The following is a 27,676-nucleotide window of genomic DNA, read 5'->3' on the forward strand; positions in this document are numbered from 1 at the left end:
GCAAAAATTGGTGGCAAAGTATCATTCTTCGTGCTGGAGTGTTTTCACATGTCCCTGAAAATGTAAAATAGAGATACTTCAGCATGCCTCATGACCCTCACGTCTTACCTGTTATGTGGACTCTGGAGTTTGCTCAAGTCGCAGAGTTTGTTTCTTCTTGTTCTTTGAAGGAATGAAAACCCTGGTTTCAGAGCGTTTCTTAGTTAAGCTTTTCGTCCTTTCACAGCGGAAATCACCAAAACTTTATCATTTTTCGACCACTGTATCAGCGAGTCAATCTCGAGGTGGTCTGCCTCGTTTCTTCTCTGATGCTCTTCCCTCTTCCAAGGTATTCACTCTCCCATCTTATTTCTTTTGCTATTTCTCTCTCTCTCTCTCTCTCTCTCTCTCTCTCTGCATTAAAGATTTTTGTCCTCGATTCTTTAAGTTTTGCATGCTTGCAAAAGGGTGAACACAACTATTTTGGAATGAGGTTTTCAACATTGTAATTTCATTATTCTGGTTTAGGGTTTGGAGGTTGTGTGAGCTTGAAATTATGGCTTGTTGTAGTGTACAACTTGTATTTTGCAAAATGGTGGGGTTCTCGTTTTTTTACTCTCGTATTTTTATTCAATTTTCCATAATTTATTAGGTTGATGGCGCAGTGGTATCATTTAACTTATTCTGGAGTTGAGTTTTTATAACATGTGATCCAATATAATTTCAAACTCATTTTTTGCACCATGGTTTTAAACATTTTGTGACTTTGATGCTAGGATTTTGTTGTATATTATTGCTTTTGTTGTTGTATGAAAATGGTGGGATGCTTATTTTGTCTGTTGGTTTCGATAAAGTTAAATGACTCGGTTAATGGTTTTGAATTTAAAACTATAGCTGGTCACATGCAATTTTATTCCATTTCAAAGTTTTCATAAACTTCAGTTTAAATTTTGAAGAGACAACCCAATTGTACTTTTATAGATAGAAATAGAGAATTGATGACGGAGCACTTCATCTCCTACAACTCATTGTAAACAGTGATGCACTTTAATTATGTATACCCAATTCCTTCAATTAACATTCAATCGTTACTTTGCTGGCTTTACAGGCCTTAAATTTCCATGAAAGGCTGCATATTTAAGACTTGAAAAGCTAGCAAAGAAAGATGGTTGTGTGGGAAATGGGTTTTGGCATTAGCAACTTTAACTTTATTTTTGATGCAATCTTCACTTCTAATTTACCAATATCATTCTGATCCTTTCTGATGTGAACTTGAAGTTACCAATATCATTCTGATCTTTCTATAAATGTTCAATTGAGAGGAGGGTTTTGAGTTTTGCATGTCTAATGCTTTTTTGTGTGTTTTCATGCAGGGAAATGTTGTTCGAGTGCAGGGTGATGAGTTTTGGCATATGACAAAAGTTCTACGTTTGAATGTGAATGATAGGTATTAATTTTGTTTCGAAGCAATACCTGTATTTATATAGTTGATTGTTTGGTGACAATATAGTGTTTGCAATGATACCATGCCATTGAGCCCTGCTCTTTATATACTTAATATAACTGTACTTTGGAAATCGGAAAGAATGTTGTGCTCTCTAATTGGATTTGGGACTCAACTAATTGATGATGAAAATAAGTGGCGACCAGGCATATTGCTTGAAGTGATGTTTTGAAGAACAGAATGGAACTGCTGTTCTTTTTGTAGCTTGTCAGTTCACACATTTAGCGAATGTGTGACACCTGAAGTTTCCAGCATGCTGTTGAATTTCACCCTTCCATAAATATTCTTCATTCTTACTTATGTATATAATTTCTTTCAGCATTGAGCTTTGCGTGCTACCGACTGTTTCTATCTCAATCTACTTAATTTTATTCTGGTTTATGACGAGTAGTGAAAATTTAAACCTACATTATTACGATAGCGCAATAGCCACTTGGTATCAACTTTGTGAGGCAGAATGGGATGAGTTATGATTTGTCTCCATATTCTAATGCCAATAATTAAATTCAATCTTGCAAGAATAGATATCTCTAGTGTTGGTTTGGGTGCCTGTAATTCAAGGCCAGCATTGTTATTCTATTTTACCTTGTACCTGTTGAGCATGTTTTCTATTATCAATAAAAGTCAATTTATTGGAAAAATTCTAAGCAATGTATTATTGAGTTGATAAGGACTAATTCTATTTGTATATTGTTTATTAATACAAAGAATTGTGATAGCTTGTCTATACATATTTACATTCTATATGTTGGTCTTTCCTGGCTTATACATCCAAGGATAGAGCTGTTCAATGGGAAAGGGGCCATAATTGGTGGTTGTATTCAGAGAATTGATCGCACAGGCATGGATTTCTTAGCTTTGGAAGATCTCAAGATGGTTGTTCCGGAAGTTACTCGGTGGCATGTAGTTGCAGGCTTTGGTGCGTTTTCTATTATCTGATTCTTGAAAATGTTTTTTTTTTCTTTTTGAGTAAATGGTTTTTTATGTTATGATAAAAAACAACAATGATTGTTTTGATTCTTGTTTTAACCCATTAGTCTTATAAGTACTGCTACATTTAAATTAAAATTTCAGGTACTTTGAAAGGTGGTCGGGCCGATTGGCTTATTGAAAAATGCACGGTACGCATTCTGACAACTTCTGAAGATTATTAATACTCAAGTACTTGGGATGAGGAAATGTGTCACTGTTGTGATATTTATATAACATTATTTCAGGAGCTGGGAGCTAGTAGCGTAACCCCACTGCTAACTGAGAGATCCCCTTCAATTAGTGAAAATCGGCTGGACAGATGGCATCGTGTCATGAGATCAGCAATTAAGCAATGTATGTTAAATCCCTACGAGTTAGAATTATATCTTTGCCTGTTATCTGGTTTTGTTGATGGTTTTGGGAAATGAATTAGGTTTTTTGATGATTGAATGTTTCATTTGTTATCTTTTATGTAGGTCAGAGGTTGCATGAGATGAAACTTAATCCTCCAATGAGAATTAAAGACCTTGTGCCTCTAGTGAGTGTGTTCTTCTCCTAAGTTGCTAATACTGGTAAACAATATGTTACTTTTTATGACTGGTAACAAAAGAATGCTTCTTTGTAGCGCAAGTTTTGTGAAAGACTTGAAAATGATTTATTCGAGTTGGGAAGATGAGAATCTTCAAATACTCATTTCTGTAATGCTTTTGAAGTTGAAGCTGGAGCAAAATCTGAAGTAGTCTATGTAATAAAGCCCTAAAACTATCCAAAAATTTAAGAGACAACCTCTGTGTTACAATGTTCATGTCCCTGAAAACCAAAGAAGATCATGGTCTTTGCTAATGTGTTCTCTAAAACTAGCATTAGTCCTATAATTGAAAAGAAAAGGTTTCTTGTTCATATGAACTTTCAAATGTGGTGGCATGAACTACTTAGTTTACATAATGTTCTAGCATCAGGTAATTATTAGATAATTTTATTGTTTGTTGTAATCTAGGTAGCTCGATCCAGTCCATGCTTTTTGGCTGTAGCAGAAGCAACTCCACTTGTTAATGTGTTGTCTCAATCAAGGCACAGCTTAAGTGGGCTTGCTATTATTGGTCCTGAAGGAGGTTAGAATGACCTGCTTTCTTGTCTTTCTTCACTTTAGAGCTGGATAGTTACAGCACACTTAATTTGCTCCTTTCTATCTATGGTATGAAAATGAAGTTATGAATATCATCAATAAGCTTAGATTGCATACGTTTTTCTGAAAAATGTCAAAGCAGTTTTCTTTCATGATAGTTTTGCAAGTTTTCTCTTACTTCTTGCAAGTTTTATTTTATGGGACTAGAATAAAACAATGTGCTATGGTGACACATGATGGGACATGCCCGCTGTCCCGATAAAAGTATCTACTTGATATTTATATGTCTTTCTATATAAAAAAGATCTAGACCCTATTTTTATCTCTATCCACGGAGATACCTCTATGGTATGGATGGAAAGAGTCTATGAATTAGACTATCCTCTATCCGGATGTTGAGCGGCTCTGTTGATCATTTCTTAAAAGTTTTGGCCACTTTCGTTTCTGCTCCGAAGAGGAATCAAGGCACCTAACCCAATCAGCATGGATTTTTTTTTTTTGTACCGTAAAAATATAAGCATGGATGTTTGTCAAGAGAAATATAAAATATGATAAACTAATAGACCGGCTTAACTTGTCCTTACACAACATATGCATAAGATCCTGTCTACACAAGTTGTCATGTAAACTGTAACGAGATGTCCAAAACTCCAACTAGATGACAAGTATGTATAGGATTTGAAAATGGATATTCCATTTTCATTGTGATCACTAGGCTTGAAAACTTTATCTTCAGGAGCCTATACAAATCACCTTAACATCCTGCAGTGTTTACACTAATATTCTAGGATCAAAATGAATGTAAACCATAGTTGTTGGGATCGGGAGGAGGGGATCATGAAAGGCTAGAAGATCCATATAGTTGGGAGCGTTGTCCATACAATGCGTATGTTAGGGATCAAGATTACTAGATTTTTTTTTCTTTTGAGAAAATATTTGACTTTTAATTATCATATAAATTGTACATCTTTTCAGAAAAGGCTATCCACATGTCGGGAGCTCTATGCAAGAAGAAGAAACAAAGGAAAAGAGAAGGGTGTTATCTCAGAATCTGTCACAGAAAATGCAAGTGTGTGGGGTAATAAAATGGCATCCCATAAAGAGGTTCCTGTACAAGAGGGAAGGAACTATGACAAGGAATAGGAATAAAGAAAAACAGGAGCATGGGTTCTGATGTTTTCATATGAGAGGAAAATAAAGAAGGAAGAGATGGTAAAGGAACTAGAAGCTGATGGGGCCCACACATTCCTGTCAGACCCATTCATGCAAAGGAAGTGGTTTTGTAATTCAAGGAGCAATTCAGCCAAACACTTCACTTCATGGTCTCTGAGGGATCTCCTGAAGGTTGGGGTCATTGTTGCTGGGATCTTTGAACCTTGGTGGCAATTTCGCTTAGAGAGCTCTCGCTCCTGCGTATCTTCAAAGGAAATCAATTTTTAATTTCACAATCTCAATCCCCCTTATTGGGGATCTCGAGCTCTCACTCCTGCGTATCTTCAAAGGAAATCAATTTTTGAATTTCACAATTTCAATCCCCCTTATTAGGGATCTCGATCCCCATTATTAGGGATTTCAATTCTGACCATGATAATGACCAAAGAGTTGATTTCCAAGACTACTAGGAGTGCAACTATACTTTTAATATACTTGCATTGCTTGCTAGCCATAAATGAAGAGATCCCTACTTATAGTCCTAGATCGTTTATAATCTTTATGATTAGGAGCAAGGTTCCCAAAAGGTTGGGATCCAGATCCCAAAAGGTAAGGATTGAGATCCCTAAAAGATAAGGATCAAGATGCTTGACATTAAAGGAAATTGATCCCCAATATATGTATTGTGCAGACAACGTTCCTAACCATAGGGATATTCTAGCTTTTCATGATGCCCCACTCTCCATCCCTATCCCACTCCTGATCCAAACAATTGTGGTTGGGGTCCTTGTGAGGGAATCCTCTTTTCATTATGTGACCCTAATAATAGTGAGAGCGGGCCTCCTCTTTGTCACTGTTTGGTCTGCTAGCTGTAGATCTTCCCAAAGAAGGGACCTTGTTCCCCATCCTAGGGCTAAATCTCACGTGGTCCTAATGCTACCCCAAATGTGTGCTTATTCTCTTCCATGCTCTTGAAGCCTACGAAAGGCATCTTCGGAACCAGCCTGAGCCCTCTAGTGTATATTTTCCTGTGATTACTTCCTCTCCTCCACCAAAGAATTGGTCTTCTTGGGTGGAAAATCTCCACCACTACTTCCTTTGATTACTTCCTCTCCCCCACCAAATAATTGGTCTTCTTGGGTGGAAAATCTCCACCACTACTTCCTAGATTCCAATTCGTCACTTGCCAAGATATTTGGGTTTACACACCTTATCCCATGCTATTAAGTGGAACTTATGCTTGTTTGCCTCTCCTCCCCAAAGGAAGTTATGCATGAATTTCTCTAGTCTCGAGGAGACCGAGATCGGCATGTGGAACAACAACATTTGGAAGATCCGAATGTTAAAAAGGGTAGCTTTGATAACCGTTATACGCTCATCAAAAGATAGGAAACGACCATACTAGTAAACCAACCTCCAATGGATATGCTCGTCTATGTGGTCCCATAAAGCCATCCTTGGGTTACCTATGCACAGAGGTCACCAAGTGTTAAGGATCTTGATCTTAACCTTTTATCCCAACCTTTTAGAGATCTTCCTCCAAATCTTTAAAGAGGATATCTAGTCTAAGACTATATATACAATTTAAATTAAGGATCTCTTTATTTATAACCAGCAAGTAATGCAACTATATTAAAAGTATAGTTCCATTTCTAGCTGGCTATAATAGAGAATCCTTAACTTGGTCGTTATCTTGGTCACCAAGGTGGGGATTGAGATCCCAAAATCTAAAATTGAGATCCCTTTGAAGACTCCTTTCCTGGAGCGCTAGAGCAAGATCTCAGAGCAGGATCGCCACCTAGGTTAGAAGATCCCAGCAACTATGGCTTAAACCAGCTCCATTGTGTGGGATTTCAGGAAGCTTTTCAATGCTTTAAAAATCACCTCAATTAGAGTTGCTGATCAAAGGTTACGGTTGTTTTACTGAATATTGTCAGAGGTTGCCGAATTGTATGCAAGTTCCAATGCATATGCACCTTTCTTGCATGACGATATCAGCATGATGTCAACATATCCAAAGTTCACATGGAACCTCTTTTTCATTTCACACTCTTCTCTTCTTGTTCTTCTTCTATCCCTCTCTCTCTCTCTCTTTCTCCTTTCTCCCACCCCCCTTCTTCTCCTATGACCTTTAGGCCATGTACACCCTTTTTGTCCATTTTAACTCACGATGCCCTTTCAGGTTTTCACCGTGCCCAGTTTTTATTCACGAAACTCTTTTACTCATGGTTTCATGACCATGCTCATCCATCATTTTTACTCATAACATTCTTCAGGTATATACCATGCGTATTTTTTATTTTGTGAGGGCGTGTTTAAGGTCATGCCTCTGGGACTTGTGCGAAACAATTTGATGTCATGCAGCCTGGACGTGCACTATGGTTTAAGATCATACAGCTGGACCGTAATGGTGATGGATGGCTTCTATGAAGGCCATGAAGTGAGTATGGTAGTGGTTTGGCTCACTTGGGGAGACGGCTCGAGGCTATCTATGAGAGATGAACAATGTATGAAATGTGAGTGGATGATGGTGACCCACTAACTTACAACGAGTAAGGATGGCAGGATGGTTCGCCGTTTTGTGAGCATGGGTGAGACTCATTGGGGAATGATGTAAGATGATCAAAGGGATGAACTCACTGGGGAGGTAATGAAGGTGGTGCGTGTCCAGGTTAGAGAAGGCGTCCGTGAAAGTGCACGAAAAGGTGTGTGCGTGTATGTGGTGACGCGCTTATGGTCATGCCTCCAGGACCTGCGTGAAGCAGTTTATCATCATGCGGTCAGGACGTGCACTATGGTTTTAAGGTCATACAGCTGGACTGTGGTTATACAGTTTAAAGTCGTATAACTAGGACCATGCAGTTTTAGGTCGTGCAATTAGATCTCTGCTAAGGTTTAAGGTCATAAAGTTCGGACCATGGTGCTGAGCCTTTTATCGTCATGCGGCTAGGAAGTGCACTATGGTTTTAAGGTCATATAGTTGGACCATGTAGTTTAGGGTCATGCAGCATGGATCGAGGCTGTGCAGTTTAGGGTCGTGCAGTACGAACTGAGGCTGAGCAGTTTAGGGTCATACAAGGTGGTCACAATTATTTATAACCATCCGATGTCAAGGTTGACAATTTGGATGTGTCACAAAGTTTGAGAAAATGCCTTTTTAAGTTTGACATTAGTTAATAGAATAATTGCAATCACCTAATTTCACATCTAATGGTTAGGATTAATGTGACTACCTTATCCCAAAGGTACGTGGTCTCATCGTATACTTTCCCTAAAAAAAAATGAAGATTGGCTATCCGGATCATTTATCTAGAAAATTGGGTTGGATCGGAAAATTGGCCGGATCAGTTGGCTTCGGCTTACAAAAATTTCAAAAAATCTTTAAAATTTATTAGAAATCCAGTTTTTTAGGTTAACAATAAAATAAGGGATTGCATTATGGATTTTCATCATTTTACAAAAAATACATAAATAATGAGAATATGTTTCATGGCTAAATGTTTGTTATTCATTACATTCATTTCATAGTTGAAATATAGTTTAAATTTCACTATAACCCGTACTTTTTTTATTCTGGTGTTTTTACCATCTTTAACACCTCAGGTAAAGATAGGGGGTTTTCTTATCCATTTCTTACTTTTACCCTTTTCTCAAAAACTTAAGGTGAGAGATCTTGGCCATTTAAAGGCAACTAAAAAAAAACAAAGTTCTTATTACAGGTGAGAGATATTGGGTCATTTAAAGGTTAATAAAACAAAACAAAGTTCTTATTAAAAGTGAGAGATATTGAGCCATTTGAAAGTTAATAAGAAAAAACAGACCTTTTATTAAGGTAATAGATATTGGGTCATTTAAAGGGTTTTTGGCTTTGTAAAGTAAGAATTAGAAACCCAATATCTCTCACATTTAATAAGAAAAAAACAAAGTTTTTATTAAAGGTGGGAGAAGTTGGGTCATTTAATCCCATTGATATTTTTTGTATTAAAAAGTTTACCTCCAAAAAAAAAAAGAAAAAAAAAAAAAAAGAAAAAGAAAAAGAAAAAGAAAAAAGAAGGAAATTTGCCCCACTGAAATGAATAAGCAAGAACGAAAGACAGAGATGGAAAGGCTTTATCCCACTTCAGGGATACAAATAAGAAAGGGGGCCCAAAATGCTATAAATAAGTCTCATGTGTGTCTTATAATGTGGATGGGCACAGGTATCCGGTGCACTGGCATGTTGGGGCTAAGTAAATGTAAATTTTTAAAATTCAAATTGTGAAATTAAAATAAATAAGATGTGGCTTGATTTACTTTCGAATTGCGACGCTAGCTGTTGCTTTTTGCAAGAAAACGGATGCGCTAATGCTAGCGTTAGGCTAGCCCTACGTGGTTCACTTTAGACAAAACCGGTCGGTTATCTGATATACAGGCGGATTTGTCAATGAATTGATCAGTTCTTCACGAGAGCTGGTCAAGTCCTTATATATTGGGGGAATTAGATTAGCCCATTTGATTCTTGTTCTAAATTGGGCTTTTCCAATTTGGATTACCGATTTTTTAAATCTTGCTTAAAACCTTACCCCGCTTCTTGTCTTTAAGCTCTAAGTTGGCCCTTCACCATTTTTTCAACGGTGCGGTGTGCATTAAGGTGTTAAGCTTAGATATTGAAAGTGGGGTGTGCCTCCAAATTTTGCTGAATTATGCAAATTTTGGTGATGAAATTTTTTTGTGATCAAATGAAAATATTTTGTCATCCCTAATTATGAATTAAAGCTTAAAAAATGGTATGGTCAAAGGAGATCAATAAATAACTCAAATCTTTGAAAATGGATAATCCAGATATTATGTTACAAGATAAGCCTTTTAAGCACTTGAAATCATTTTTTTATTCATGACCGTACATCTCGAAGTTAAAATGATCAATCATAGAGTTTTTTAGCATCAAAACAATCTTTTCTTATGGGTTTTTGAGATGTTCCTTACTTCTATAGTATATGATCAATGTCTTATACAAACTTTTGATAAATAATTATACAAGGTGTCAACCTTACACTTTAGAAGTAAAGCACACCTCAACTTGATCATCTCGACTTTGACATTGCAAAACCTCAACTTGATCATCTAGACTTTGACATTGCAAAACCTCAACTTGATTATCTTGACTTTGAGATGTGTGGATATGAAAAAAAAATTCATTTCAAGTTTTGAAAATAGTGTATCGTGTAGCGCATTATTTACATTGTCAATTATCAAGATTTTCTAGTGTTTATAGATCTACTTGATTTGCATTATTTTTAGAGTCTTAGATTTTACAATTAGTTGGTCATGCTCTTTAAATATTTTTATTAATGGAATACTTATAAGCTACCAGTCATGCTTGGTCTTAAATAATTATGAAAATTGAAGTGCTGCGCATTTTCAAGGGCAATGTTGGTTTTGAACAAGTTTACTCCTCCCTTTATATTTTATACGCTTGGGTGAAAATCAGAGGCTCCCCACAAGCATAAACTTCACTTGAGAGTTTTTTTATTGGGTAATACATCTGATAGGTTTCTTTTAAGGGTGTGGTTTAAACAATTAAGGCGCACCTCCAAATTTTATCATAACATGTAGTTTTAGTATAAAAAATTCTTAAGATGGCCTGAAAAATCTATTTTCATATCTAATTATAAAATCCAAAAATGTTTTGAATCAAGTAGATCTATAAACATATGAAAATCTTCAAAATAGACAGTTCGTTGCAAGATGCACTATTTTTTGAACTAGAAATCCTTTTTCTTTTCATATTCATACATATCGATGTCGAGCTGATCAATTAGAGAGTTTTTCAACATTAACACACCTCTTTTAATGGACTTTTGAAGTGCACTTTAATTCTACATTTTAAGGTTGCAAACTTATATGAACTAGAAATTTCAGTCTAAAATGTATTGGTTTTTGAGAGGAACCTCTTGGAGGCCGGAGGGTGGACCAAAGTTATCTACAATCTCCTACAATCTTCTCTCTCTGCCTGTCATATTGCAACCCCTCTCTCTCTCTAAGTGATAGGAAAATTACAAGCCTTTATAAATCCTATCATAAATAGGGTTAAGATTAGGTAAGAAAAATAGAAGTCCAACTAGACTAGGACTGTTGATTATATATTTTAGTTTTAATATATATTTAACATCTAAGGGAGACGAGAGAGAAAAGAATATATTTTCCCCATTTGGGGTCACTATATAGAAAATACAACTTCCTTCAGAGAAAGAGACAACAATCTCCTGCACTGAGTGGCAATGCCTTCATATAGAGATAAATGAACTTCTTGCAGAGAGAAGCATCTACGGAAGTTCATCCTATAGAGTTAGAGGTTGGAAGTTCATACTCGTATTATGCTCCTTATTGATTTCTTTTTAGCCGGTTAAGTATAGGATTGTAGTAGGCTCCAACTTTTGGGGTTCCTATTTCCATTTATGAGATAGATCTTGAATACTAAGAAGTGGTATTAGAATACATGGTTCAATATACAGCTTGGTTTAGTTTATTCGGTCAAATAAAAGTCTATGACGAAATGTGTGAGTGTTTTGTTTGAGGTGGAAAAATATGATGGCAGACATAATTTTTCAGTAAAAATGACTAAGGGGTTTATTTAGAAACAAAGGAGGAAATTGTGAAATTATATGATGGATGTTGGCATCATAAAGAGGTGATTTTAATATTAAGGTGGACATTGTTAGAGAAAGTCTTAGGTAAAATGACAAGCTTATAAGTGAGATTAAGATTAGGTAAAGCAAATGGAAGTCCAACTAGATCAAGATTCAAGACCCCATGATGATATCACTTAGTTTTTGAGATATGTGTGACATGTTAGGGAAGTTTTCCTATTTGGTATATGATTTCTAACCTTTAATACATAGATAACGAAGAATAATATATGTGCCCCATTTGAAGTCACCATTTGGGAAATGTGACTTTCTCTAGAGAGAGAAGCAAGGGTCTCTTGCATTGAGAAGTAAGGCCTTTATATAGAGAGATGTGAGCTTTTTATGAAGAGAACCACCATGATAATACCTACAACTCCTTTGCAGACTTTGGGTGATATCTCCTTTTAGTAAGAGAAAGTCTTAGTTATACTCAAGGTTTTTTTCATGTACAATATCTAGCTATGGAGTAGAAATCAAAGATCGACTTGTAGCATTGGTTAGATTATTGTATCCCAAAATATGTGATGTACATTTTCATTGGTATAACAGATTTCAGTTTACCATGCTTGTGGATGTACCCCTTTGAGATAAACTACGTAAATCTTTGTGTTCATGTGATGTCTGTGTTTTTTATGCTTTATTTCTCGTACTTATATTATGCTCTGTACTAGTTAATTTCTTTCTAACTAGTTAAATGCACAATCGTTCTGAGATCCATCTTTTGGAGTTCCTATTTCCTATGAGAGGGTCTTGAGTCATAAAACAAAGAGTGGTGGGATCCTCCACCATAATCATTAGCTCTCTCTATCTAGAAAGATCATTGGTAGGGATAATTTTTTGAAAATAATCATATGAGAGGATGATCATATAAGCCAACGGAAATAATTTAGAGGATCTCTTCCTTGAAACAGTTTTTCTATAACTTTAATTAAAAAATAAACATTTTAAAACATCAATATCAAGTTTTGGAAATGCACGTGTGAAAAAGTTAGAATTCAACAGAGGGTCTGGTTTGTATAAGGTTGCAACAATAAACAATCAAATCAAGGGCACCCCTAAATTTTATCATAAGATGTAATTTTGGTGTAAAAAATTCCTAGGATGACTTAAAAATCTATTTTTATTTCTAATTATAAAATTTTAAACTCCAAAAATTGTTCACATTAGGTAGATCTATAAACCCATGAAATTCTTAAAAATGGACGGTCTAGATAATTTGTTATTAATAAAGCTTTATAAACTTATTTGGTCTGTAAACTAGCTCAATATTTAGGTGATGGTGAAGCAATTAAAAGGTATATATGCATAAATAAGTGTGGCTTTATGCTTACATATTATAAACTTATATGGATGTTAACATCTCAACATCATCATAGCTTTTTTTTCAATTAATTGGGGTCTGCTACATAAATCTCAGTCTGCTTCAAGATTCATGATAAGTTTTAACAAAATTTTGCGTTGTCTATCTACCTAACACAACTGAGCCCTTTACCCGGACATGGATGTCAATATCAAAAGACTAAATATACCACATATTTGAGTAGGTCTCAAGGATTTGACCCTCCCACATTTTGGGGTGTCTTGGGTCATTCGTACTTACCCCAAACTCAGCACTGAACTCAGCGAAGAAGTCAATGAAAAATGTTCAAAAGAGATAATAAAAATGTTAATATGTTTGTGTAGAAAATACGAAAGGGTATTTCAAAATAACATCTATTAGAAGCAATGGTTTTTTTGTCAAAAACTGCTTTTCTGGATTTTAGTTAGGGAAAATTACATAAATATCTATTTTATTTTCCATTATTATTTAAAGACCTAAAACTTTCCATTATTACTGGTGCTTGTTTTTTAAACTTCACAACAATTTTTTTTTATAAGAAGAAGCTACCCATTTTCGTTTTTTCTAAAAACTGAAACTATTAAAATTTATGTTTTTCAAAAACTGAATTTATTTGTTTTTTGGTTTTTTTTTTTAAAACCTAAACTTTTCTCTTTAAATGTGCAGCAAGTTTCTTCATTCTCTAAAACTAGTCAAATACCTACTTCTATTACAATTCTCTAAAACTAGTCAAATACCTACTTCTATTACTATTACTCAAATAACGTATTAGTAAAAGCATACATACCTCTTTAAGAGGGTTTGGTATCAAATCCTGTCCATTCCATGATGAGATTGCATATGGCAAGACTGGAACCCTTAACATGAAAGTGTAGAGGTATGCATTACAATAGAAAAGCCAATAACTTGGCCGAGTCCACAAATAGTGAAATTTGGTTTATCAAAAACTGAAATTTTTTAAATTTCAGTTTTTGAAAAACTGAAAATGAGTAGTTTCGTCTTCTTAAAAAAAAAATTGTTATGAAGTTCAAAAAACGGACATATGAGTAATAATGAAAATTTTAAGGTATTTTCATAATAACAAAAAATAAAATGGATATTTACGCAATTTTTTTTTTTAGTTATGAAGAATTTAAATGAGATAGTTCTGTATATATAAACAATCTCTAATCTTAGAGTAGTGTTCGCAAAATCGAATCCGAGCGGTTAATCGGACATTGGGCCATAAGTGATTTAACCGGCTTAACTTGTAAACTGGCTGATTCAACTGTTCTAACCAGGCAAGTCCTGAGCATTCAAAAAATTGCTGAAAAAAAATAAAAAATCTATAAAAAAAATCTACTAAAATATGAAAAGCATATAAAGAATGGTGCGGTTTGTATAGAGCCGAGGCTCTAAACAATCAAATTAGAGCCCACCTTCATATAGTGTTGAGAAATATGGTTTCAATGCAGGAAAGTTTTGTGATAGCCTTAAATTATATTTTCATTTTTTGTTATAAAATTTAAAGCTTCAAAAATACTGTAGATCAAGCAGATATGTGAAAACTTGAATACCGTAAAAATTGACGGTCCAAAGCGCCTTACGAGATGCACTATTTCCAAAACTTGAAATCCATTTTTTTCTCAACTCCATGTATCTTGATGTCGAGATGATCAATTTGAGGATAGTTGGGCATCAAAACAATCTCTTCTAGTTGTATTCTTAAGGTAGGCTCTAATTTGATTGTTTAGAACCTAGGCTCTATATAAACTTTTCCCTATAAAGAATGATTAAAACAAAACACATTCAAATGAAGATAAAAATTAATGAAAAAATTGATTTTAAATAATCGATTTGTGTCTACAGGGATTTTTAAAAATTTTCGAAAAAGATGGAAATAATATAAAAGTGAATATTAATGTCCATAGCAATTTCTAATATTTACCATAATGTAAAGAATATTAAAAAATGTATTACAAACCAAATTCCTTATTTTTTGGATTTTATATACAATTTTTTGAATTTTTTATTTTAAAATACCAGCTGATCACTAAAACCGCACGAAACCGGAACCGGCCAATAATCTAACCGGGCAGTTACTTGTTAGATCACCTGGTTTTTCTAACATTGTCTTAAAGTCACTTTCTTCTAAAAATATAAATATCTAGATTCATATTCATCATTAACAAACCCTAAAAGTTTGGATCCAAAATCCATATTTAAGAAGGATTTTGGAGGGCGCGTAAAATTGGCCGACTCACCGAATACTTTTTCTTATATATAAAAAAAGACTTGGTTTCTATGCGGCCAAGCCCGCATATGTAGAAATGCTGGCCTATTAATAAAATCTATTTTTGGGATGGATTTTTGGACTAAATTTTTAAGGACATGTAATCTCTAACATGGAGATCACAAATATGAAAAAAAAAAGTAAATTTTAAAAACTACAAATAATAAGTCTAGTAATAAAACATTTGGACCATCAGATTCCATTGTTTTTAGTTGAAACACCTACTTCCATCCCTCTTTAAGATGGATACTTTACACTTTTTAGATCTCATATGTAGTCATGCGGCCCAACCCTTATGAAACAAGTTTCCTAAAAAAAAACACTTTATAAGAGCTAACCACGCCTACATCAAAACTTTTATTGCGCTCAACATCAAATCTCTTGTTGCAAAATCAATGCGACTTCCTTACGATGACCCCTTGGCCCAAGCCAGTCCCGGCCCAATCAGGGCTCAGGTCCCTTGGCCCAGACTGGTCAGGGCCTAAAAAAATAACAGAATTTTAAAAAATAAAAAACTTTACACTTTTTAGATCTCATATGTAGTCATGCGGCCCAGCCTGCATGAAACAATTTTCCTAAAAAGAAACACTTTATAAGAGCTAACCATGCCTACATCAAAACTTTTATTGCGCTCTACATCGAATCTCTTGTTGCAAAATCAATGCGACTGCCTTACAATGACCCCTTGGCCCAAGCCAATCCCGGCCCAATCGGGGCTCAGGTCCCTAGGCCCAGACTAGCCAGAGCCTAAAAAAAATAAAAGAATTTTAAAAAAGTTGAAAAAGATACTACATAGGCCCAGCCCTGCCTTGTCATGGCTTGGCCCATGCCTGGCCCTCAGGCAACATTTTGTGGCCCTGGCCCTATATTTTGATGGCCGGGCGAGGTGACCCTATCCATTGCCGGGCCTACCTTTGATATAGGCGCCATATTATGAAACAATGGAGGTTTATTAGTCATTACGGAGTATAAAGACATCATACTCCTTAACGGAGCATATTTTCCCACTACTTTCCTACTGAAAATAGGAAAATTTAGAATAGCAACTACTAATTACTAGCACAACGAAAAACCAATTCTCTTCATTGCAAATGTTGGAGGGACATAATGATGGATTGTTTGCCGCTTGATTTTGTCAATTCGAGATTGGGGCTATCTATGTGTAGCTTATGACTATAGAAAATCTGTAATCGTCAACGTCACCACCGTTTCCCTATTGATTGGACGGTGAGATATATTCATGAGCACAGAAGTTCTATGATTGTATGGATCATAGTACTTTTTGCTCTTACGGTGGATAGCCCTAGAACTAAAATGCAACTGAGTGAAACCACGCTCCCAGTCATGGCGTCACTAAACCCTAAAAAAAAACCCTATGCTGTTAATCCCTCCGCAACTCCCGAAATGTTCTCTCAATTCATTGAGGACCAACCCCTATCGAAATCGTATCCTGATCATCTCGTTGACACGCCAAGTGTTTGCCATTCATGACCAATAAACTGTAGCATAAAGCCCAATCTAATAACCTCTCTGCAACTCCGAAAATGATCTCAATTCATGTATGAAAATCCGAAAACCTTGATTTGAAATTAAACCCAGCAACAAAATGATCTTAATTAGAAGACCCTATCTGTGCATCAAGACCCTCTTCAGGCTTCGAAGCTCTTCATTCTCCTTCTCTTGACAGGTTGAATCCAGATCTGAGAAGCTTGAAAGAATTGCAGAAGAGCTCCTGAATCTCACTAAAATTGAGAGGTATGATTACTCTTTACTCTTTCGTCACAAATTAGGGTTTCAAAAATATGGCTCCGCACTATCCGGGGCCATTTCCGGCGCAGCCACAGGGAAATCTGGTTCTCCAACGTTTGAGACCAAGGTCACAGAGAAGACGGCCTTTGAGATGAAGCTCGAGAAATTTGACGCGGCCGCAAAGATTAAGATTATAAAGGAGGTCAGGACTTTTACTGATTTAGGGCTGAAAGAGGCCAACCAATGATTTGGTGGAGAAAGCTCCTGTTGTTTTGAAGAAGGGGTTAACTAAGGAGGAGGCTGGCCCTATTGTGGATAAACTAAAGGAATTGGGGGCTACTGTTGTTTTAGAGTGATAAAAAGAAGGTTGTTCTTTTTTATCTCCAGATACTGATAGTGATAGAAGGAAAACCGTTCTTGGTCTCTCTGGGTACTTTTGTTTTGAAATAATTGAAGAATACTCTCTTTAATGTTGATTGATGGTGATAAAAGAAGATTGCTTAATTGCTCATACATTGTGTCTTTTAGAAGGGAATGACGCTCTATTTGCCACACAAAGGTGAAATTTTGGTTGAGGTTTTTATTGTTCTGTTGATGAACGTGGGTGCCTTGTTTCTGTTTTCTTACTTGTGCTATTTGTAGATGGGGATCCAAATTTTGTATTGTGTTACTGATGATATTTAGTTTTGTAGGATGAATCAGTTGTATAATTACTCTTTCAGTGGTTTGTGCATGACAAATGTTTTGGATTTGGTTTTGTAAAATGAAGGATATAGAAAATCGGAATGGATTGCTTCATGAGCTTAGAACTCAATAACCATTTATCCTTTCCTTGTTTTATTTCTTTTCCATTTTCCTACTTCCAACTAGAGATTCTTATATTTGCTTCATTGTTTTGGACAAAATTTCTTTGAGCTAGTGAGATATAACGATGGTGTTCAAACCTATTTTTATGGTGACAAGTTGCTAATTTTCTGTTGAAATTCCAGTGTTTTATGTGGAAATAGGTCAATTCCTATTTCCATGTTGTGCCATGTTGAACTTGATTATATCATGATAAACTTGTGATTTAACTTGTATTAGGTCAATACATTTGCTATGCATATATTACAAGGTTTTATTGATTGAAAATACCGTCAGGTTGAAAGTGAATATCCCTTTCAACAGAGTATTACTAGCATACCCTCATTCCATTGTAATACACGAAAATTAATGTTTATAAACATCTTTTACACGCAGAGATTCCTATCATTTTCTTGTTCATTGCAGTGTCAATTGTGTCAAGGATAGTCACTACTTTTGTGACTACTCCATCATTGTTTGAGTTTTGTCATCTTGCTATGATGGTTTGTTTCTTTTTTGACAAGGCTGATGGTTTGTTTCTTTTGTTGGGCTTATGGTATTTTCATGAGCTTTGCAATTGTAGTTATAGATTGTAGAGGTTAGCTCGTTGACTGCTCTATCCCCCCTTGTTGGGTCGGTTATGACATGCGTATAGGTGTTAATGTGGTCCGGAATCTTCTAGTAGGGTATATATGGGTGGGTCGGTAAACATATTGTGCTATGGGACTTTAGAAGTTTTTTTCAACTACATTATATGCTAATATATGATGATCATTAGATTCTTACCATGAATTTGGAATGGACTTTCTTGCTGACTAGACTGTTGCTACCATAGTACCGCATATGTATTAAATTCATATGCATTCTATGTCTGGTACATCTAGTGGGCTAACCTCATGTGCCTATGCCTTTATTATATGCTCGTGTTGTGCGATTAGGGTTGCATAGCATGTTTTCAAACCCTCACGTACTTCTCACCTCTCCCTCTTCTGTCTTCACATGTAGTTCTTTCCCCTCCTTTGTCTTATCCAATTATTCTTTTGTTTCCATGTATGCATAGCTCTTTCTTCACTATGTGCAGCCATTATGAATTGAACTATTAAAAAAAAGAAGTGAATAGCTCAACTATGATGGAAACTCTTGCAGGAATTCTAGGCCATCAAGATGGTGGGGTTCAGGGTCTTCTACGGGCCTTCTGAATCTCTTCTAATGGGTAGATGACCCTGTCAATGGGAGGCATTACCCGCCCAAGGGACCTCCAGTGGGATTTAGGTCATTTGGGACCAAACAATTTAGCTTTGGAGTCAGCTACAGTAGGCATGTACTCAATCTTTGTCTCTTTCACTAGAATGTCATACCATTTGATTTGGAAATTATTCTCTTAAAAAAAAAAATGCGAAAACAGTAGTTAGAAATTTTCTTCCATGGCCCGAATAGACTACAGTCACCAAACTTGGGAAGAATTATTGACGGAACTCAACTGAGTTGTTGTCTTGCCCCTCACCCCATTCTCAACAGGTGTCTCTTTACTTGGTCAAACCACACGGCCAGTCCAAGCATAAGTAGGATCGATAGGTTTTTCATCTCCCCCATACAGGAAGTGGAATTTTCTGGAACTCACTTTAGATCTCTCCCTAAATCTATTTCAGACCACACCCTTTTCTATTAGACAACTGACATTAGCTCTAGTGGTTTGAAGAAAATATGGCTAGAGGAACCCAACCGGCATCCCTTGATTCCTTTATGGGGGTCCTCCTTTGATGTTCAAGGTTGGGAAAGATTTAGCCTTTGAAATAAACTGCATCTCCATGGCTGCCTAAATAGTAGAACCACTGGAACCATGGTAGTTTCTAGGGAAGAATGGAGGCCATTTTAACAACGATTAGGGACCTATACTTAGTAGAGGAATTTACAGAACTGACTCGGAGGAGTTCATTGCATACCAATGAAGTTGAAGGGGAAGTTCTATAAGACAACTATGTGACTAGCTTTGCTTTATGGGACAGAATATTGGGCAGTAAGAAACAACATACCCATAGGATGAGTGTAGTTGGGATAAGGATGTTGAGATGGATGAGGGGCAAGACAAGAAGGGATAGAATTTAATTACATACGGACCTTAAATAAGTTAATTAATAGAGTTAAATTACGTATGGACCTTAAATTATTTTAATTACGTACATAATTAAAAGAGTTAATTACGTACGGACCTTAAATAAGTTATAAAAATACGACTTGCTCCCTTTATACCCGAAATTTACAATCAAAGTCGTTCTACGCGATCTTTTTTTTTGTTGACAGAATTACCCCTTGGGCCGAGGATGCCATCTTCGGACCGTTTTTTTTTTGGATTTAACTTAAGTTGCTGCCTGAAGATGGCATTCTCGGATTACTTTTCTTTTTCAAAACTTAAGTTTCGGTCCAAGAATGTCATCCTCAGACCGCAACTTTAAGTGTTGGAAAAAAAAAAAAAAGCGGTCCAAGGATGCTATATCCCCGGACCACTTTTAAGTTTTGGAATAAACAAGCGGTCCGGGGATGGCATCCGCCGACCGCTTTTTTTTTCTTCAAAACTTAAAGATGTGGTCCGAGGATGGCATTCTCAGACCTCAACTTTTAAGTTTTGAAAGAAAAAAAAAAAAAACAGTCCGAGGATGCCATCCTTGGACCAAGGGGATAATTTTGTCAAAACAAAAAGGTCGCGTTGGCCGACTTTGATTATAATTTTCGAGTATAAAGAGAACAACTTGTATTTTCTCAACTCCATGTATCTCGATGTCGAGATGATCAATTTGAGGATATTTGGGCATCAAAACAATCTCTTCTAGTTGTATTTTTAAGGTAGGCTCTAATTTGATTGTTTAGAGCCTAGGCTCTATATAAACTTTTCCCTATAAAGAATGATTAAAACAAAACACATTCAAATGAAGATAAAAATTAATGAAAAAATGGATTTTAAATAATCGATTTGTGTCTACGGGTATTTTTAAAATTTTTTGAAAAAGATGGAAAAAATATAAAAGTGAATATTAATGACCAAAGCAATTTCTAATATTTACCATAATGTAAAGAATATTAAAAATGTATTACAAACCAAATTCCTTATTTTTTGGATTTTATATACAATTTTTTGAATTTTTTATTTTAAAATACCAGCCGATCACCAAAACCGCCCGAAATCGGAACCGACCAATGATATAACCGGGCAGTTACTTGTTAAACCACCTGGATTTTCTAACATTGTCTTAAAGTCACTTTCTTCTAAAAATATAAATATATAGATTCATATTCATCATCAACAAACCCTAAAATTTTGGATCCAAAATCCATATTTAAGATGGATTTTTGAGGGCGAGTAGAATTGGAATAAAAATGGACCCGGTTTCTATGCGGCCAAGCCCGCATATGTAGAAATGCTGGCCTATTAATAAAGTCTATTTTTGGGATGAATTTTTGGACTTAATTTTTAAGGACATGTAATCTCTAACATGGAGATCATGAATATGAAAAAAATAAGTAAATTTAAAAAACTAGAAATAATAAGTCTAGTAAGAAAACATTTGAACCGTCAGATTCCATTGTTTTTAGATGGAACACCTACTTGCATCCCTCTTTAAGATGGATACTTTACACTTTTTAGATCTCATATGTAGTCATGCGGCCCAGCCCTTATGAAACAAGTTTCCTAAAAAAAAACACTTTATAAGAGCTAACCATGCCTACATCACTCAACATCGAATCTCTTGTTGCAAAATCAATGCGACTTCCTTACAATGACCCCTTGGGCCAAGCCAGTCCCGGCCCAATCAGGGCTCAGGTCCCTAGGCCCAGACTGGCGAGGGCCTAAAAGAAGTAAAAGAATTTTAAAAAATAAAAAACTTTTACACTTTTTAGATCTCATATGTAGCCATGCGGCCCAGCCCGCATGAAACAATTTTCCTAAAAAAAAACACTTTATAAGAGCTAACCATGCCTGCATCAAAACTTTTATTTGCGCTCTACATCGAATCTCTTGTTGCAAAATCAATGCGACTGCCTTACGATGACCCCTTGGCCCAAGCCGATCCCGGCCCAATTGGGGCTCAAGTCCCTAGGCCCAGACTGGCCAGAGCCTAGAAAAAATAAAAGAATTTAAAAAAATTTGAAAAAGATACTACATGGGCCCAGCCCTGCCTTGTCATGGCTTGGCCCATGCCTGACCCTCAGGCAACATTTTGTGGCCCTGGTCCTATATTTTCATGGCCGGGCGAGGTGACCCTATCCATTGCCAGGCCTACCTTTGATGTAGGCACCAGATTCTGAAACGATGGAGGTTCATTAGTCATTACGGAGCATATTTTCATCATACTCCTTAACGGAGCATATTTTCACTATTTTCCTACGGAAAATAGGAAAAATTAGAATAGCAACTACTAATAGCCAGCACAACGAAAAGCCAATTCTCTTCATTGCAAATGTTGGAGGGACATAATGATCGATTATTTACCGCTTGACTTTGTCAATTCGAGATTTGGGCTATCGATGTGTAGCTTATGACTATAGAAAATCTGTAATCATCAACGTCATCTTTCTTTCTGATTCTGCTCTGGTGACATTATGATGATGTCATCTCATCCCTCATCCCTCATCCTTATCCATTCAAAACACCCACAACAAGTGTATACCTCCATCTCCTAACATCAGCAATGAATTTGTTCTCCTCACTTCCTCTTCACACACATGCATATGCGTGTTTTAACGGATTTGAACCTCCATCTTCTATATAAAGAGGGCACGTTCCTCCACTTCAGGCATCCGCACATGTATCCCATGTATGAATGTCTGTTTAACTTTTCTGAGTATGAAAACCGTCATTCTTAAACAAGACTAAGCTGAGCATCATCTGTAAAGGACCTTCGTGCGAGATTTGGAGTCTCAATGTTATAAGCATGCTGGGGCTTGGATAGCACCATCCTGTGTGCCCACAATCCCATCCTGTGTAGCCACAATCCGACATGCCACACGCGCTTTGAGTGTGGCCAAAACTGTAGTCTTGACCTCCAAAACCCCTTTGTGGCACTAAAATGAGCTGCATTCTGGACATCCAAACAGCATCAAACTGCATTTGGTAGCAAAATTGCATTTTACTTTGTGAAACAGCATGTACATACACAATACTGCACATTTGTATGCAAAAATTTCTCTGTGTATGCAAATATGTGTTGTTGTTTGTGATACTGCATGTTTGCACGTGGTGGACCAGATTGGCATTTGATTAAAATTTCACTATTTTTCTTGTAACTTTTCAACAGCGATCATTTTCACCTGTTTCTTGTGGCATTCAAAAGTGTATTGTCCTTTATCTGAAACAAGTCTCACATATCTGAAAGGTATGACTCGACCTTAAAGTTTTGATGCAAAGAAAATGGCGTGTGTGAGAGATCAGATTATCTTTGTGGTGTCTGCCAAGCATTGATTTGTGTCCACAAGTTTAATGATCTTCTGTTTCCCCCAAGGTTCTGAATGAGGTAAATATGTGGCTTGAGTTCATGTTGTAAGTTTCAAGCTTAACACTCTGTTTCTAATCCTTGACTTGAGATAAGTCTTGAATTTGGAGCATGTAAGTCTGATTTCCCCAGGGTACCAAGTTTAAGTCAATCCCTTGGCTTTGTTTTCTGAGTCTTTTGCTCAGCTTCCTTCACCTAGATTGAAAGATCCTTTGGGCTTTGTTGCCTACTTGGGCTTTGTCTCACCTGTTTGGGTTTTCTCCCATCTCTTTGGGCTCTATCCCGTTGCTTTGATTCCTTCTCTCGTCTCTAGCAACTCTGGTTTTCGTGGGACTTTATGCCTAGCCTCTTTTATCCATCAGTTGTTGACTTCTACTTCACTGCTTCTGGCAGAATCTTCGTGAGTGTGGAATCAAGGATTTCTCTCACACAGTGCAATTCGTGACCGCAAACTAGCGATAGGTCGGATGCAGTGAACATGCACCACTAATATTACCTTCTGATACAGATCGCTCTTTTTGTGCTTCGCGGAGAGTGCAATTAATGGCTTCGTCCTAGCGATGGCCTAGAAATAATGAACGTACATTGCTAATATTACTTTCTGATAGGGATCGCCTATATAATGCTTTATATCTGCTTAGCAATGCAGTGAACCGATCCAACCTGTCAAAAATCTGGTTGAACAATGACATACATGCAATAGTAATATTAGCTTCTGACACAGATTGCCTCTTTTCATGCTTTATATTTCTCCTGCTTAGCAGTGCTGTTAACCCCAATCCAACCTGCAAAGAATCGGGTCGAACAGTGACATATTCAGCATTCAACTCAATTAGTTTTGCCATTGTTCTGTTGTCCATGGGGAGCAATGTTTTCTTCCTTTTTTGATTGGTAACAGTTTTAAGTGTATATAAGTAACTTGCATCCACAATGTAACAAGTGGAATGTACTCAAGTCAGATCTTGTTGGAGCAAAAGATTGTCCCCAATGGATAGGATTCCCTCTCTCCTGATCATTACTCATGCTTTGGAAACAGTCTCCATGTTTGCGTCCTTGATCTGTGGTATAATGTGACAGAATATAAAGCTAGCTTTTCTCCCGTTTGAGGACTTCTCTTTATCAGTTGGATGGTCTACTTCTTTATAAGCAAGTTAATTTATCTGCCTCACTTAAAATTCTTTTAGGACAGTTTTGTTTGCTCCCCCTAGTCATGGGTGAGCCCTGTCTGTTCCGTTTACTTAAAAACAGTGTTTTATCTACTGCACATACTTGAAAAAGATATACTATTTTTCCCTCACTCATGAATGACCCATCAATTAATACAGTATGGGAGTGTCCACACTGGTCACTGATCTCTTCCCGACCACTGACACCCAACTTTAGGTTCCAGCTCCAGAGCAGCCTACCCATTCTTAGACTCCTGAGCTTTACCACTTTTACTCTAGACCAACTCTTTTGTGAACTGGTATGGTTGGACTGCACTTAGATGGTCTGGTTAAGTCCTCAATTCTGAGTAGTCATAGCTCCCCTTGAACTGGTTGGTTGAGCTATCCAACCAGCCGGTTACCAGATCACCCAAAACCAGCTGCTAGTTTGGAGCTGGTTTTCTCAATATCCAGGGATGCTTATATTTAAATTTTCGAATCAGTTTAGTGAAAGGGCGTGCAGTCGAACCCTACATTAATCCATATGACCTGTAATTAGTTGACTTAGTGATGCAAATAAAATGGGGGTTTAATTTTTATTTTATTTTTTTAATAGAAATTGTCCTAGGATAAGTCAAGTTAATTTGGGAGGAGGGAAGATTTCGTGCGTGATGTATTATTGGTGAATGGGAAAGATTTTATGCGTGATGTATTATTGGTGAATGTGGTTTTTTAGTTTCTAAACAATTTGGTTAGTTTAGGAATGTAAATAGGATAAGGTTAAATCTAAAGGAAGTTTTATCTTTTCAACAATAGGCATGCTTTCAGGTTTGGGATAAAACGTGGAGTATTTATCTTTTTGGTACGTGATGGTTAAAAGAGAAGATAGGGATGATCGAGGAAATAGGTTAAGGGAGATAAAATAAGAAAGAAAGTCAGTCATTTATCTTCTTCGTTTTTTAGTCTATTTAAAGGGAGATTTCCCTTCATTGTAAAGTGGTGAATGAGTTAATAAAATCTGGTTGATTATTTTGGGATGGATTCCCTCGCAGACCTTTGAGAGAGGGTATATTCTCTCAACCTTTTTTTTTTATTTTCTGGTTTTATTTTCTCCCTGCATCACTTAGTTATACCCATGGAGCTATGCGATAGCTTTAAGATATTTGGGATTTTCATGATGGGATGTAAAATAGCATACATCCACACTTTCAGTTGTGACCAGTTTGTCAATATCTAGAACTGCTCATAATTTTAAAATTTTGAATCTATGCAATGATGAGACATAGCATTCAATTCCACGTTGATTCATATTACATTATGTTTTGGTCAAGTGATTAGGATATTTAGGATTCTTACACGAAGGGATATTAAACTACATACATTCTCACATCTAAGAGCACATCTTGGGGATTTATGGCAGATGTTACTTATAAAGTTGAGTAAGATGCCACAGGATTCAAAATAATTATATACCCCATTTTGTGATGAACTCCTTTTTTCTTTGCCATTTGTATGTTTCTCCCTCATTTTGAATAAAGCCAAAAGATATTCTACTCCTGTTGGCATAGAATTTTCACTTACTCCCTCAGGTAAAATCCCACCTAGAATTAATTTTAGATCAAATTTTGGGGATGTAACGTCTTCAATCCATAGATTAGCTCAATAACAAAGAAAATTTCCTAATTGTACCCTCTATGCACTTGAAAAAAAGTAATTCTCGAGATTGAATAGAGAATCAATTTTCAGATGGTGAGATCTAACTTTTGGAAAACTCAATTTTCAATTTATTTTTTTTGAGAATAATCTCTTAGTAATTCTTAAGTGGTTTCCAAAATTTCAGATTAAAAAAATCCTCCCAAGTAGGCCTTTTGACCAAAGGAGTAGAAGTAAACTATGCTATATTGAGGGAGTATACAATATATGTTCCCTTGAATAAAAAAGAGAGGGAGCATACAGTATATGTTCCCTCGAATAGAAAAGAGAGGGAGCATACAGTATATGTTCCCTTGAATAGAAAAGAGTAAAATAGTCATTTTCCTAGCCATCCTTGATTTGTATTTGATTATAACAAAAAAGTTAAGATCGATGGTAAATTAGATAGGATAATCATTTTTCAACCGGTAATACAAATTGACAGTTCAACAAAAGAATTGTGATAAAAAAATCATTTCAAGTCTCAATCATCACAGATCATCATCTTACAGGCATGTGTCATAAGATTTCAAGATGGAGCTTTTAGATGATGTGGGTAGTTTTAAAACCCTACATGTAAAATCTCAAGATATTTATGTGTTGTGCATGTGTGTGTGTGTGAGAGAGAGAGATTCCTGACAAAGGGTAATGTTCTCTACTGGAAATTTCAGATTTCACTGATAAAGAGGGGACACTGCTCATTGAAGCTAGGGCTACCCCAGTTGGACTTGGACCATGTCGTCTTCGTGTTGAGACCGCAACCATGGCCCTACTAGCCACTCTCATGCTCTGGTCTGATTCCCAACTCCCCAATTCTCAAGAGGCCAACTTCTACAAATCATGCTTGAAGTAATGGTTTTTGGAATTCAGATAGCATAGCGTGTATCTATACTTGAATTTTGATGCGGCAATGGTAGAAAAAGTTTTAAAGGTCACATTGGTTTCAAGTGCCACAAAATTTGACCATTGGGCACTTGGAGATTGGTTTTTTAAGTGCTAGGTCCCAAACAAGAACAGCATTTTTACCTGAACTTTCGAACTTTTGGAAAAACATTGTTATGGCCTACCCAGTTAAATATCACTAAAAGTTGGTGGAAATTAGGTACTTCAAAAATTGCTGTCATATTTGCTCTGAACATTGATTTGCCAGAGTTTGTGCGATAAATCCGTTTGAAAATCTTGGACCTCTCTAGCTTGAACAGCCGCCAAGTTTGGTAGCATGGGCTAGCCACTTTCACAATGTTTTGGGGCTGACCTTTTCCAATCCAGAAAAAATAACTCGCTGTTTTGATCCCTTTATGATGGTTAATAGTAACGTACTCAATTTCTGTTATAAATTATCCCAAGTTTAAGTTAGCACACCTAATTCAGTTGGAAAACAACCAGAGTTGGGTGGACATTGCCTCGTTGCGACATTATGTCTATATTTTGGCCACAAATTTGGTCATTTTTTTTACCCAATTTATCACAATCTTAATGACCTGTTATAATTGTCAATAGCCATTATCCTTCTAGTGGTGTTGTTTTCAAACTGTTGCCCGTTGTTTTGTCATTTTGTGACAGTTGCTGTTACGGTCAAATGCTCATACATTTATAATAGCTTATAGAAATTTAAGGGAAATATAGGAAAAAGTTTATATGCCCATGCGTAAAGTAGAGGATAAAGTTTTATAAGGGGTATGCTTTATGAAAACGAAAAAAAGCCTCACCCCAAATCCTCAATTGAAAAGCACTTTCAGTAGTGGGAAT

General features: G+C 36.3%; 1 protein-coding gene across 5 annotated transcripts; it reads left to right on the top strand.

Moving 5' to 3' along the window:
- Window positions 1-27,041, top strand: LOC18446932 (methyltransferase). Of its 5 annotated transcripts, none has more exons than XM_006857036.4 (8): window positions 1-328; window positions 1,353-1,426; window positions 2,260-2,402; window positions 2,558-2,604; window positions 2,701-2,809; window positions 2,932-2,993; window positions 3,453-3,567; window positions 26,599-27,041. In XM_006857036.4, the coding sequence occupies exons 1-8, from the start codon at window positions 173-175 to the stop codon at window positions 26,778-26,780; spliced, it is 888 nt and encodes a 295-aa protein (XP_006857098.1). In that variant the 5' UTR covers window positions 1-172; the 3' UTR covers window positions 26,781-27,041. The 5 variants fall into 5 exon arrangements, with proteins under 5 accessions (XP_006857098.1, XP_088709895.1, XP_088709896.1 ...); XM_088853769.1 differs by having other exon boundaries at window positions 2,265-2,402; XM_088853770.1 differs by having other exon boundaries at window positions 2,309-2,402.
- Window positions 27,042-27,676: the final 635 nt, after the last annotated feature.

The sequence above is a fragment of the Amborella trichopoda genome, chromosome 12 (assembly GCF_054954075.1).
Source record: "Amborella trichopoda isolate Santa Cruz 75 chromosome 12, AtrichopodaSantaCruz75HAP2 v2.0, whole genome shotgun sequence".
Lineage (NCBI taxonomy): Eukaryota > Viridiplantae > Streptophyta > Magnoliopsida > Amborellales > Amborellaceae > Amborella > Amborella trichopoda.

Bases quoted from the DNA above. Each gene is read 5' to 3' on its own strand.
- LOC18446932 (XM_006857036.4), top strand. From the start codon at position 173: ATGAAAACCCTGGTTTCAGAGCGTTTCTTAGTTAAGCTTTTCGTCCTT. The intron at 2,810-2,931 runs GTATGTTAAATC...TCTTTTATGTAG, and splicing joins GAGATCAGCAATTAAGCAAT to GTCAGAGGTTGCATGAGATG. The intron at 3,568-26,598 runs GTTAGAATGACC...TGGAAATTTCAG, and splicing joins TATTATTGGTCCTGAAGGAG to ATTTCACTGATAAAGAGGGG.